The following is a 15,000-nucleotide window of genomic DNA, read 5'->3' as shown; positions in this document are numbered from 1 at the left end:
TTGCTGTATAATTCATCTGAACTTGTTTCAGTGATCATGAGGTATATGTACTTATTAGTACTTAGTCCATATCATAAAAATAATCAGTTATGTTCTATGGTTCTTGACCAGAACATATGGACTTTCTATTGGGAGTATTCATCCATCTTGAAATGGATCTTAACTTTAAATATTTTCTGTTCATCCTTGGTCATTTATAAAATTCGACAATGAATTTGTATATCCATGATTTGGATCATACTATTGCACATTCCGTACTTAGAGGTTAACCAAAATTCTCTATGAAAATTATATGTATGCTTGGCGTATGCCATCAATCTCTCATGGTCGGCTGGAAGCCTTCCTTAGGTTAACATGCCGTCCCATCCTTACTTGGTGTCTCATGGTCGGATCATGACCTATGGGACGGGTCGGAATTGCCTAGGACCAAGGTGGTTCAAGGTCAGACTTGGATATGGATTCTTATGGTCGTGAATCTGATGGATTCATCCCTTTATTACTTTGACCATATCATATCCAGTTCTTGGTATATAAGATCATAGATCTCAATACATGTATATGGCTGTGATCTTCATTCTAGATCATTATATTTTTTATTACAGCCTGTCCAAAATCAATCTGTTGGACTTTAATCATCCTTTCTTTAGATTATAAACACAAGGAATTTATTTCATAATTTATGGACTGATCTGAAATGTTCTTATAGAACTTTCTTACTAAGCATCTCTTAGTTTTATTATGTGTGTATACACGCAGGCAGCTGCTTCTACGATAGTCCATGAACAACGCAGGAACGATGTTGTTCTATGAGATTCTCATTTCTCATTTTTAGATCTCTTGATCTCTTAAGATTCAGGTCATATGTACCTTTATATATCCAGGGATTTATTATACTACTTACTGCGATTTTCTTATGTGTTTCCAGACATTAATTTATTATGCAGTAGCATTCACCACATAGGAATTTTATTTCCTTCTAATCTGTTCCTTAGTCTCTGTGGATAACCTTGTGTAATAAAGCCATTCATAGAATGCTCTATGCTTAGATATGGACGACCTGGACATGGTCATGTCCTTTCTCACGATTTCCTTTCATCACAAGACTCTTATTTCCCTTGGTTAGATGGTCTCCGCATCTCTTATTCTTTACTTAGAACCCCACGTTCATTTATTTATTTATTTTCCGAGTACTCTCATGTGTGGGTTCGAGATCCTCTCTTATTCTTATTCTCAAGTGCTTTCTCATATGCATTTCAATCACTTATGTATGTGTATGTGTCGACACTTATTTGTACTTGTTCCATCGCATTTCATTGCGTTCCAGACATGTTCTAATCGATTAGAGATTATATTATCCAGGACCTTTACCATTGTATCTCGGCTAATCCAATTTACATGGCTTGGTACCTTAGATGTTCAGCTGGCCAGCATTTTTCTCTATGTCTGGTATGGTTTCTTTAGTGAACTCGGGTATATTATTCTGAGCACCTTATTCTCTTTCTCATCCGAGGTTCTTATGTATATGGAACATACAGGTCTATTATATAGACTTACTTATAGCAACTTGAATATTTATTTCGTGGTGCTAAGCTGGTTATGACATAGTCATCGGGTCTAATCTGTCTGGCTATCATCTTGTATGATTTTTTTCTTTCTTTCTTTCTTTGTATGGACGTCCAAGATTATAATCTTTGGTCCGAGGATCTTGCCAAGACAATGGTGGTTCATACCACTTCATTTCTCTTATTCTTTCCAGCTTATTGTTTTCTCATTTTAGTGAATGTTGGATAGACAGATTTATCTTGTATAAATCAATGTACCTTGGCCTCAATCTAATCACTCATGTTTGGCTCATGGTTTACTTAAAATCGTGTGAGAAAACATTTTACTTATCCAACATATATTCCCAATCTTATCTCATTTCCTTATGAGATTCCATCCTAGACGGCACACATGTTTGTGGTGTTCTATTTATTATTTCTTAGGATGGTGTCTGGATTGTGACCCGTAATCATTTTGAGATGGGAATATCTATGCATAACTTTAATGGCCTGATGCTTATACTTCAACTTGTATGAATAATTTCTTTATGTCCCATATCTTGGACCATATAATTTCCGAATTCTTACTCTGTCCCTTGGACTATAATTTTCGAATTTCTATTCTGTTCCCAATGCTCGGATGGCTGTGGCCAATGGCTCATTTAGATTCATAAAAGAATTCTGTCCGAGTAGATCTATAGTATGGACATGTGTGGATTTGTCCTCACTTCCATTTCATGGACATACTATATTCTGTTAAAATTCTTGGGAATTAATCCATGTCCTTAACCAGATATCTTTGTGACCTCTGTATGGAGAGTCATTGAACTTATAGTTCATACTTGGTCGAGTGTTGTTGTGTCCGGCCAGAAATACTACTGTGGACTGAGTCTCGACCAGTCTCGACCACGACCATGTAGGAACCACGACCACGGTTATTGTGGTTTCCATTTCCATGGTTGTCGAGTCTTTATTTTGGTTTAAAAGGACAACATGTCTGAGCTCTTATATCCATCAGATTATGGTGTGTTCATGGCATAGGGTTATCCTCTCTCCCCCTCATGAACATACTGTAATCTGTGGATGCTCATGACTTTTCATAAATTTTGTAGTCTAAACCGTATAGGTTGTAATTCGAAATTTATTCAGCCAGGTTATCAGGAACATGTTATAAAAATCATTTCTGTAAGAACACAAAATTATTGTGCCATTTCCATGATACCTTTTGGACAATGAAGCCTCATGAGTTTCCCTTGTGTTCATACTACACACGTGAGATTTATGGGAGAACTCTTTTGTGCCTTTAAATCTTTGCATCAGATTTTAAAATTTATTTCGGATGGCTAATCCGGTCATACCATTAAGTATAATTTCGTGGCTAACCTTACTGGTTACCAAAAGCCATTGTTCCTTATCATATTGATCATTTGCATAGTCTAGATCAACATGGAGAATTTTATTCTTGATCATTTATACCTTTGGCAAATTTTCTTTTACATACACAGAAAGAACATTTCTGTCCTTAGCCCATTCGAAACCATTCAAAATAAATTAATGGGGCTTTCATTTTGAGTGAATAAAATCGTCCCTCCTTAGGGAAATGCCATAGGATTTGTCTCTTCAAGACATACTGGTTTTCGAAATTTTCTTGTCATTTTTCAATCAAAGATTGTAATAAAATTTTATTAATGCTTTCCAGAGATGACAAGATGAAATAAAATGAAAACCAAATCATAAATAAAAATTCAGGATGTCAAAATAAAAATAAAACAAAACCGGCCATTCCTTTTAACACTTTGGATATGGCTTACATTGATTCTTATTCAATGAATAGATCAAGCTCATTATCTACATGAGTCCACTCGGTTTGTTCTTCTCCAGCTTCAGGAATACTCAAATCAAACTCTTGTCTCAGCTTATGTATGCTTAAGATCTCATCAAATTGCTTGATGTTCTCTGCCTTTGTTTTCTTTTTCTTCTCAATTTCCAACAGTTTGTCGAGTAGATCAAAGTAAGTAGTACACTTACTGGCGTGATATAAAGATATCGCATCACTCGGATGGATAGTCTCACGAGTCTTGGTGAGCTTATCCCTGTTGGTTGTCGACTCTCCAAATAGGTTGAGAGTGTAGGCGATTCTCATAAGGTCAGAGTCATACTTGTTCACAGATTCATAATTCTGGAACTTTATTTCTCGCCATTCTTTTTCTGCTTTATGCAAGAACATTTCTGAGTATCTATTGTTCAATGTATACCAGAGATAATGTGGATCATTGATGTAGCTGTACATCATTTTTAGATCATCACAGAGTTTATCCTTCATGATCTTGAGGGCATACGACCTCTCACACGCAGGGGTATCATTATCCCACTTGGTACACTTCCAAACTCCTCTGAGTTTTAATCTTCCTGAAGTGTTCATGGTCCACTCAATATAATTATCTCCGGAGAGATTTAGGACACTGTAATCTGAGTTTATTGGCATCTGAATTCATCACAAAACAATGATCATTTAGTTTCTCATGCCATCTGGCTATATAAGGAAACAATGTCATGCGCCCATTTAGGCTGCTAAGACCATTCGGTCATCATCAAATAAATCAAGACCATTCGGTCATATATTGATCAAGGCACTCGGCCATATTTAGAAATGAAATAACAATTATACAAACAATCATTTCAATGCAATAACTAATCGACCAGGATGCGAGCAAGAAACACTCAGGAATCTAAAATAAATATCCTAAGGGTTTTAGGGTTTTAGGAGTCGCATAGGTCGATGGTTAAACCCGGGTTGGATAGGTTCGATTGGGGTCAATCCTAAACCGGTTTACCATTAGGTTTAAGATGGTTTATAATTCTTTAGAAATTTTCCTTTTTGGTTTCTGATTTCAAATTATAAAATTTCCTTTTCAAAGTTGGATTAAGAAAATCGATTTCCAAAACTGATTTGGATTAGGAAAATATTTTAGGTTTTCCAAAATTCTTTTTGCTTTTCGAAAATTTTATTTTCTTGCAGGAGATTTAATTCTCAAACAATCAGAAAAGACTAATCAGTTTTAATACATGATTTCCGATTTTGAACAATGATCTTAGGGTTCTTTAGTTCATGATTCAAGACTTAATACTAGCAACCTAATGATCCGATTTTAACAAGCAATATCAATGGTGGTTTCAAGTTCAAATTATAAACCTCTAGATCAAGCTTAGCAATCGATTTCTAGTTCTCAAAGTATTAACCAAGTTATCAAAAGATGTTTGGAGTTTGATAATTTACCTTAAACTCGATTGATTTGCTCCTTGACTTCTCTTTGATAGCTTAACCTCAATGGATCTTACTGGGATCCTTTGTTTTCCTTAAACAAAATTATCAAAGAGAAGTTAGTAATATCAAAGACAATCAGCTATAAACAAACTAGAGAGAAAAGTTTGCAGCCTTAGGTTTATTTCTGTTTTGACGGCGCGGCTTGTAGCTGTCGTAGAGAACGCGTCTGATCACGGATTGATATGAGGTCTGTGGCGTTGGATTCTCCTCTTCAATAGCTTCAAATTGATATGTCGCACGTCGTCTGGATCGTTACGGTTTGGGAGAACGATCGATTTGAAGTTGAGTCTTTTAGAGAGAGAAATCGGGCAGATTAGGGTTTCCCTGTCCGATTGACTTGTAACGACGATTGCGAACTCGTCTGAACTCGGATTGCGTCGCGGTCTTCGGCGTTGGATTCTTCTCTCCGAGATCTTCAAATCGGTAGGTAGCTCGTCTTCTGGTTCCTCGTGGTTAGGGAGTTCGAGCTGTTTGAAGTCGGCGGCTAAATTAGGGTTTTCTAGGGTTTTAGGTTTAGCTCGAGTTTTAGGTTAGCTCGTGCTGATAACGTGTTGTAAATGGAAGTGATTCGTTTATTAATCTTATGGACTAAAGGTCCATATATATACAAGTTTACAAAGTGAGATAAATGGAAAGATCCTATTTCCAATAGGAAATAGGAAATACATGGAAATAGTAATATCCTAATACATAAATATGGAAAAGTCTAAGTCTTCCTTTCTTTCACTCCTCTTGGGCCGCCAGATCTTGTCTCCTTGGGCTGGGCTTGAGTCGGGCCTGGCCATGTCTGGTTCAACATTGACTTGGTCTGGTCCGGTCCGGTTCGGTCCGGTTTGGTCCGACCAGAAATGGTTTGGTCCGGTCTGTCCGGTTTGGACAGAAATGGGTCGATCACATAATTGATTCATAACAAAAGCAAACAGATATCTAAATCAACCGGGAAGAAAAACAATTTCATGGAGCAGACTCACATACTGATGCCACACGGCAAACACACCTCTCTAGCTAGATCAAATCGTGAAAAACCTCAACCAGAACACTCAAGTTTTCACACGTTATCAGCACGACGATCTACGAGCTACTTGACAACCTCAATCGACATCAAACAAAACCCTAAGCCGCCAACCTCTTTCTTTTGTTACTTTGATATCGATTGAAGTTTGATCTCAAAACTAACATACTTGAGTTTTTGTTTGATTGATTTATTTTAAGGATTCAAAAGGAAATCCTAGGAGCACATCGATCAAGTTAAAAGGTAAGAAACCAATCTCTAAAACTTGTTTACTTGTTTGTTGGATAATCGGTTTATGTTTGAAAATACTAGAAACCGATTACTAGGTTTAATTTGAGGTTCACGATTTAAACTAGAAACCACCATTGTTCTTGTAAGTTTAAAATCGATCATTAGGTTGTTAATCCTATAATTTGAATCTGTCAAAAGGAACAAACCCTAAAAATTTATGAGATTAAAATTCACATGAAAACCCTAAACCTTTTCTAATACAAATCGGATATGGAAAATTTCACAATCGGATTATGTTATATTCTATATCCGATTATGTTAAAATTCCTAACACATACTAAACTAGAAATTTTACAAATCCTTATCCTAATGGTAAAAGCTTTAAAACCGAAATAAACTTGCTAAAACCCTAAAGCCAAATCGATGAGAAACTAAAAAGGAAATAAAACCCTCAAACCCTTATAAGCTATAAATCGATTGCATGGTTTTGCATGGTCCCGGTTGTGTGGTACATGTACCTCTTATAGATGATGAGCTTGTAATATTACAAGAGTTGTCCACACAAACCGCATAGGTCGATGATGTTTTCCATGGAATAACTAGACCTTGTTGCACTCGTCCATATCATATAAATTTCACAAATTTTACAAACCGGTTTCCTATGATATTTGATTGCTTGAAATTAAACATAGAAATTCAGGATGTCAAAATAAAAATAAAACAAAACCGGCCATTCCTTTTAACACTTTGGATATGGCTTACATTGATTCTTATTCAATGAATAGATCAAGCTCATTATCTACATGAGTCCACTCGGTTTGTTCTTCTCCAGCTTCAGGAATACTCAAATCAAACTCTTGTCTCAGCTTATGTATGCTTAAGATCTCATCAAATTGCTTGATGTTCTCTGCCTTTGTTTTCTTTTTCTTCTCAATTTCCAACAGTTTGTCGAGTAGATCAAAGTAAGTAGTACACTTACTGGCGTGATATAAAGATATCGCATCACTCGGATGGATAGTCTCACGAGTCTTGGTGAGCTTATCCCTGTTGGTTGTCGACTCTCCAAATAGGTTGAGAGTGTAGGCGATTCTCATAAGGTCAGAGTCATACTTGTTCACAGATTCATAATTCTGGAACTTTATTTCTCGCCATTCTTTTTCTGCTTTATGCAAGAACATTTCTGAGTATCTATTGTTCAATGTATACCAGAGATAATGTGGATCATTGATGTAGCTGTACATCATTTTTAGATCATCACAGAGTTTATCCTTCGTGATCTTGAGGGCATACGACCTCTCACACGCAGGGGTATCATTATCCCACTTGGTACACTTCCAAACTCCTCTGAGTTTTAATCTTCCTGAAGTGTTCATGGTCCACTCAATATAATTATCTCCGGAGAGATTTAGGACACTGTAATCTGAGTTTATTGGCATCTGAATTCATCACAAAACAATGATCATTTAGTTTCTCATGCCATCTGGCTATATAAGGAAACAATGTCATGCGCCCATTTAGGCTGCTAAGACCATTCGGTCATCATCAAATAAATCAAGACCATTCGGTCATATATTGATCAAGGCACTCGGCCATATTTAGAAATGAAATAACAATTATACAAACAATCATTTCAATGCAATAACTAATCGACCAGGATGCGAGCAAGAAACACTCAGGAATCTAAAATAAATAACCTAAGGGTTTTAGGGTTTTAGGAGTCGCATAGGTCGATGGTTAAACCCGGGTTGGATAGGTTCGATTGGGGTCAATCCTAAACCGGTTTACCATTAGGTTTAAGATGGTTTATAATTCTTTAGAAATTTTCCTTTTTGGTTTCTGATTTCAAATTATAAAATTTCCTTTTCAAAGTTGGATTAAGAAAATCGATTTCCAAAACTGATTTGGATTAGGAAAATATTTTAGGTTTTCCAAAATTCTTTTTGCTTTTCGAAAATTTTATTTTCTTGCAGGAGATTTAATTCTCAAACAATCAGAAAAGACTAATCAGTTTTAATACATGATTTCCGATTTTGAACAATGATCTTAGGGTTCTTTAGTTCATGATTCAAGACTTAATACTAGCAACCTAATGATCCGATTTTAACAAGCAATATCAATGGTGGTTTCAAGTTCAAATTATAAACCTCTAGATCAAGCTTAGCAATCGATTTCTAGTTCTCAAAGTATTAACCAAGTTCTATCAAGTTCTCAATGGATGTTTGGAGTTTGATAACTTACCTTTAAACTCGATTGATATGCTCCTTGACTTCTCTTTGATAGCTTAACCTCAATGGATCTTACTGGGATCCTTTGTTTTCCTTAAACAAAATTATCAAAGAGAAGTTAGTAAGATCAAAAACAATCAGCTATAAACAAACTAGAGAGAAAAGTTTGCAGCCTTAGGTTTATTTCTGTTTTGACGGCGCGGCTTGAAGCTGTCCTAGAGAACGCGTCTGATCACGGATTGATATGAGGTCTGTGGCGTTGGATTCTCCTCTTCAATAGCTTCAAATTGATATGTCGCACGTCTTCTGGATCGCTATGGTTTGGGAGAACGATTGATTTGAAGTTGAGTCTTTTAGAGAGAGAAATCGGGCAGATTAGGGTTTCCCTGTCCGATTGACTTGTAACGACGATTGCGAACTCGTATGAACTCGGATTGCGTCGCGGTCTTCGGCGTTGGATTCTTCTCTCCGAGATCTTCAAATCGGTAGGTAGCTCGTTTTCTGGTTCCTCGTGGTTAGGGAGTTCGAGCTGTTTGAAGTCGGCGGCTAAATTAGGGTTTTCTAGGGTTTTCGGTTAGCTCGAGTTTTAGGTTAGCTCGTGCTGATAACGTGTTGTAAATGGAAGTGATTCGTCTTTTTTAATCTTATGGACTAAAGGTCCATATATATACAAGTTTACAAAGTGAGATAAATGGAAAGATCCTATTTCCAATAGGAAATAGGAAATACATGGAAATAGTAATATCCTAATACATAAATATGGAAAAATCTAAGTCTTCCTTTCTTTCACTCCTCTTGGGCCGCCAGATCTTGTCTCCTTGGGCTGGGCTTGAGTCGGGCCTGGCCATGTCTGGTTCAACATTGACTTGGTCTGGTCCGGTCCGGTTCGGTCCGGTTTGGTCCGACCAGAAATGGTTTGGTCCGGTCTGTCCGGTTTGGACAGAAATGGGTCGATCACATAATTGATTCATAACAAAAGGCTCTAGGGTTTCATCTTAATAACACACACGATTTACACAGCCTCTCTCTCTCTAAAGCCACACGGCAAACACACCTCTCTAGCTAGATCAAATCGTGAAAACCTCAACCAGAACACTCAAGTTTTCACACGTTATCAGCACGACTGATCTACGAGCTACTTGACAACCTCATCGACATCAAACAAAACCCTAAGCCGCCAACCTCTTTCTTTTGTTACTTTGATATCGATTGAAGTTTGATCTCAAAACTAACATACTTGAGTTTTTTGTTTGATTGATTTATTTTAAGGATTCAAAAGGAAATCCTAGGAGCACATCGATCAAGTTAAAAGGTAAGAAACCAATCTCTAAAACTTGTTTACTTGTTTGTTGGATAATCGGTTTATGTTTGAAAATACTAGAAACCGATTACTAGGTTTAATTTGAGGTTCACGATTTTAAACTAGAAACCACCATTGTTCTTGTAAGTTTAAAATCGATCATTAGGTTGTTAATCCTATAATTTGAATCTGTCAAAAGGAACAAACCCTAAAAATTTATGAGATTAAAATTCACATGAAAACCCTAAACCTTTTCCTAATACAAATCGGATATGGAAAATTTCACAATCGGATTATGTTATATTCCTATATCCGATTATGTTAAAATTCCTAACACATACTAAACTAGAAATTTTACAAATCCTTATCCTAATGGTAAAAGCTTTAAAACCGAAATAAACTTGCTAAAACCCTAAAGCCAAATCGATGAGAAACTAAAAAGGAAATAAAACCCTCAAACCCTTATAAGCTATAAATCGATTGCATGGTTTTGCATGGTCCGGTTGTGTGGTACATGTACCTCTTATAGATGATGAGCTTGTATATATTACAAGAGTTGTCCACACAAACCGCATAGGTCGATGATGTTTTCCATGGGAATAACTAGACCTTGTTGCACTCGTCCATATCATATAAATTTCACAAATTTTACAAACCGGTTTCCTATGATATTTGATTGCTTGAAATTAAACATAGAAATTCATGATCTAGGGAAATCGAATTCTCTGATGGACGAGGCAACATATATATTTATTTTTATAAGATCTTACAAGACTAAAACCAAGCTTGAAATTTTATTTCAGATGCCAAACATTGCAAACTTGGATTTTGAACCCCTAAGTGTAAAAGGTGACAATTACCTTCAGTGGGCTTTAGACATTGAAATCTCCCTCGGAGCCAAAGGCCTAGAGGAGTGTATTGTCGAAGGAAATGAATCAAGTAAGAAAGACAATGCTAAAGCCCTCATGATGATTCGCCATCACATTGAGGAGAGCTTGAAAGCTCAATATCTCACAGTGAGCAATCCATACGAGTTATGGAAAGAGTTGAAATCGAGATATAATCACCAAAAGACTGTGATCCTTCCGGAAGCCATGTATGAATGGACTCATCTCAGGATTCAAGACTTTAAGTCTGTGAATGAATATAACTCAGCCTTGTTCAGGATAGTCTCAAAGATGAGACTATGTGGCGAGAAAATAACTGATAAGCAGCTACTGGAAAAGACTTATCAGACAATGTCATCAAGCAACATGTTGCTCCAGCAACAATATAGGCAGAAAGGTTTCAAGACCTACAGTGCTCTCATAGCCTGCCTATTGCTTGCTGAACAGAATAATGAGTTGCTTATGAAGAATAATGACCTGAGACCACCCGGAACCAAACCTGTTCCTGATGCACATCATGCCTCAAAAGAAGGTAAGAACAACTCCGAAGCTAACCATGTCCAATATGACCAAAGGGTCGCGTTCCTCATTTGGAAGAGGTCGCGGCCGTGGAGGTCAGTGGCGAGGACGTGGACGTGGTGGCTATGGGAGAGGGCGTTACAACCCTTATGAGCGCCCAAACCAGTCCAGCAATGGGCGTGGTAGAGGCAGAGGCAATGGGTCGACTACTCGACCACAGAATACAGGAAACTCAGTGTGTCATAGGTGCGGAGTATCTAACCATTGGGCAAAGAACTGCCGAACCCCAAAACACCTGGTTGATCTCTACCAAGAGAGCATCAAAGGCAAGAACCCGGAGGCTCACATGGTATACAAGGATGGCGAGGATGACTTTGATCATGACAAGGATGATCTCATGGAATATGAGACTTCAGACATTCTGAAAAATGACCAAGTTGATTAAAAAGATGCATCAAACGATTTGTGTTTGAATGCTTTGGTGTTTTAGGCTTTTATTTTATTTTTAAGATCTTTGCATTTTATGTTTATGATTTTATGATTGAACTTTGTTTTATTTTATTTTATAATAATATGAATGATTCAGATTATATTTTATTGTTTAGAATAAAAGAAGTATGGATACACTTGTGGTCGACAGTGGATCAAGCCACACAATTTTAAAGGATAAGAAATTCTTTATTGATCTAACAATGAAAGATGCAAATGTTAACACAATAGCTGGTATATCATCATTGATAAAGGGCCACGGCCAAGCTTACATATTGTTACCAAAAGGGACACATCTAGAAATAGATGAAGCATTGTATTCTCCAGATTCTAATAAAAGCCTGTTGAGCTTTAAAGACATTCGAAAGAATGGTCTTCACATTGAGACTGTTGGAGAAGGAGCCAAAGAGTTCTTGAATATATATGAACTCGGCCAGGATCACAAAAGGGTCTTGGAAACTATACCAGCTATAGCTACTGGCCTTTACTATGCCAAGGTCAGTGTAGCAGAAACTAATGCTATGATAAGCAAAGATATAAAAGAAAATTTTAATTTGTGGCATGACCGGTTAGGGCATCCCGGGACATCTATGATGCGTAAACTCATTCAAAATTCTAATGGCCACAGCCTGAAGGGCAGGCGAGTTATCCCTAAAGTCCATACGTGTGTCCTTGTGCACAAGGGAAACTCCAAATCCGACCATCAGCAATTAAAGTGACTAAGGAAACCATAGGTTTTCTGGAAAGAATACAAGGTGACATTTGTGGACCAATACACCCACCTAGTGGGACATTTAGGTACTTCATGGTACTCATTGATGCGTCCACAAGATGGTCCCATGTATGTTTATTGTCTACTCGGAATCTAGCCTTGGCTAGGTTGCTGGCTCAGATCATAAGATTAAGAGCACACTTTCCAGACTTTCCTTTAAAGACTATACGTCTATAATGCTGGTGAGTTTACTTCCCAAGCTTTTTATGAATACTGTATGTCCATGGGGGTGACAGTTGAACACTCCGTTGCACATGTCCATACACAGAATGGTCTAGCCGAGTCTTTTATTAAAGGATTCAGATGATAGCTAGACCCTTACTCATGAAAAGTAATCTGCCGACCACAGCTTGGGGACATGCAGTATTGCATGCTGCAGAATTAGTACGCATCAGACCATCTAGTGAGCATAGATATTCACCATCCCAACTCCTATTGGGTCGAGAGCCAGACATCTCCCATCTTAAAACATTTGGATGTGCTGTTTACTATCCAATAGCTCCACCACAGAGAACAAAGATGGGAGCTCAGAGAAGGATGGGAATATATGTTGGATATGAGTCTCCTTCAATTATAAAATACCTTGAGCCAACCACGGGTGATTTATTAAGGCCAGGTTTGCGGATTGTCACTTTGTGGAATCTGAATATCCAACATTAGGAGAAAAAAATAATAAGCTGGTAAAAGAAATAACATGGAATCATACATCCCAAGCATCATGGCAAGATCCTCGAACTCAAGCATGTGATCTTGAGGTTCAAAAGATTATACATCTACAAGAGCTAGCTAATAAATTGCCTGATTCCTTTACTGACCCAAATAGAATGACCAAGTCATATTACCAGCAGCAAATGCACCAATAAGAATTGAAGTCCAAAAGGGACAAAACCAAGTTGCTACAGAGTCTAAGCCACGTATGAAACGTGGTAGACCAATTGGTTCCAAGGATAAAAACCCTCGTATAAGTAAAAAGAGTGCTAAACAAGCCGTGGTTGAGGGGGAGAAGGATCTGGTCGAAGTGGTTGAGCCATCCGTCCCAAGGCTCCGGGGGGGCGGCGAACCAACGCCCGGACATGATCCGGACGTACCAGTCCGCGGACATGACCATTGGTACGGCCGTAAGGGACCTAGTGAGGCTTGGGACGCTAAGACTCAGGGTTCTGAACCTCCCGGACAATGAAGAGATCTCTACTATCCATGTCTGGAAAACAATGGAACAGAAAGCATGTCGACATGGATGATATTTTTGCATACAAGGTAGCACTTGAGATCATAGGAGATGATGAGGATCTAGAACCCACGTCCATATATGAATGCATGCAGAGAAAAGATTGGCATAAATGGAAAGAAGCCATAAACGTGGAGTTAAACTCTTTAAGAAGAGAGGTGTCTTCGGTCCTATAATCCGAACACCAAATGATATAAAACCAGTGGGGTACAAATGGGTCTTGTGAGAGAGAAGAGAAATGGGAGCAGATATAGGGCTCGACTCGTTGCACAAGGATTCTCACAGAGACCAGATTATGAGGAGACTTATTCTCCCGTGGTGGATGCAACAACATTTAGATTCCTGATAGCTCTGGCCATAAGAGAAAATTTGATTTACGGTTAATGGATGTAGTACGCGCATCCTTTATGGACCACTGGACAATGATATATACATGAGAGTACCAGAAGGTATTGAATTACCTAAGAATGCTAAAGGTTCTCGAGAACAACACTGCATAAAGTTAGATTATATGGATTGAAACAATCAGGTCGAATGTGACAATAGATTGAGTGAGTACTTACTAAAGGAAGGCTATAAGAATGATCAGATATGCCCATGTATATTCATTAAGAAATCGGACAAAGGCTATGTGATAATAGCTGTGTATGTTGATGACCTGAACATACTCGGAACAACCAAAGAAATTTCTCAAACCGTAGAGTATCTCAAGAAAGAATTTGAAATGAAAGATTTGGGAAGGACAAAATTTTGTCTAGGACTACAGATTGAACATCTAAAGGATGGAATCCTTGTGCATCAAAAGACCTATACAGAGAAGGTTCTTAAAAGATTTAGTATGGATAAGTGTCATCCAAGCAGTCCTATGGTTGTAAGATCCCTTGGCCTTGAGACTGATCCATTCCGCCAAAGGGAGAAGATGAAGAAGTCCTAGGTCCCGAGTTCCCTTACCTCAGTGCCATTGGCGCCTTGATGTATTTAACTACTCATACCAGGCGGACATATGCTTTGCTGTAAGTCTACTGTCCAGATACAGCTCCTGTCCGACCAGGAGGCATTGGGACGGGATCAAACACATCCTGAGATATCTACAAGGAACAAGGATGTGGGATTATTTTATGCTAACCAAAACAAAGAAGATTTGATTGGTTTTGCTGATGCAGGTTATTTATCTGATCCACATTGTGCCAAGTCTCAAACAGGCTATGTTTCACCTACGGAGGTACTGCCATTTCATGGAGGTCAGTCAAGCAGACAATAGCAGCAACATCATCCAACCACTCGAGATTTTGGCAATCCATGAAGCAAGCAGGGAGTGTGTCTGGTGAGACTTATGACACATCATGTCCGAGCAGCATGTGGAATCACAGAAGGCAAGGATGATCCGACCATCCTTTATGAGACAACGCAGCCTGCATAGCTCAGCTCAAGGATGGATACATCAAGGGTGATAAGACTAAGCATGTTCTCC

At 38.1% G+C, this 15,000-nt stretch overlaps 3 protein-coding genes across 3 annotated transcripts; 1 reads left to right on the top strand and 2 right to left on the bottom strand.

The window, feature by feature from the left end:
• Nucleotides 1–3,360: 3,360 nt before the first annotated feature.
• On the bottom strand, nucleotides 3,361–3,963 carry LOC130503553 (uncharacterized). The gene has a single exon (XM_056998176.1). The coding sequence runs from the start codon at nucleotides 3,961–3,963 to the stop codon at nucleotides 3,361–3,363; it is 603 nt and encodes a 200-aa protein (XP_056854156.1).
• A 2,916-nt stretch (nucleotides 3,964–6,879) lies between these two features.
• Nucleotides 6,880–7,482, bottom strand: LOC130503552 (uncharacterized). The gene has a single exon (XM_056998175.1). The coding sequence runs from the start codon at nucleotides 7,480–7,482 to the stop codon at nucleotides 6,880–6,882; it is 603 nt and encodes a 200-aa protein (XP_056854155.1).
• Nucleotides 7,483–10,437: 2,955 nt separating this feature from the next.
• LOC130503551 (uncharacterized) lies at nucleotides 10,438–11,485 on the top strand. The gene is made up of 2 exons (XM_056998173.1): nucleotides 10,438–11,053; nucleotides 11,097–11,485. Exons 1-2 carry the CDS (start codon nucleotides 10,438–10,440, stop codon nucleotides 11,483–11,485), a joined length of 1,005 nt encoding a protein of 334 aa, XP_056854153.1.
• Nucleotides 11,486–15,000: the final 3,515 nt, after the last annotated feature.

The sequence above is a fragment of the Raphanus sativus genome, unplaced genomic scaffold (assembly GCF_000801105.2).
Source record: "Raphanus sativus cultivar WK10039 unplaced genomic scaffold, ASM80110v3 Scaffold1010, whole genome shotgun sequence".
Lineage (NCBI taxonomy): Eukaryota > Viridiplantae > Streptophyta > Magnoliopsida > Brassicales > Brassicaceae > Raphanus > Raphanus sativus.
This window is presented reverse-complemented; position numbering and strand designations above follow the sequence as displayed.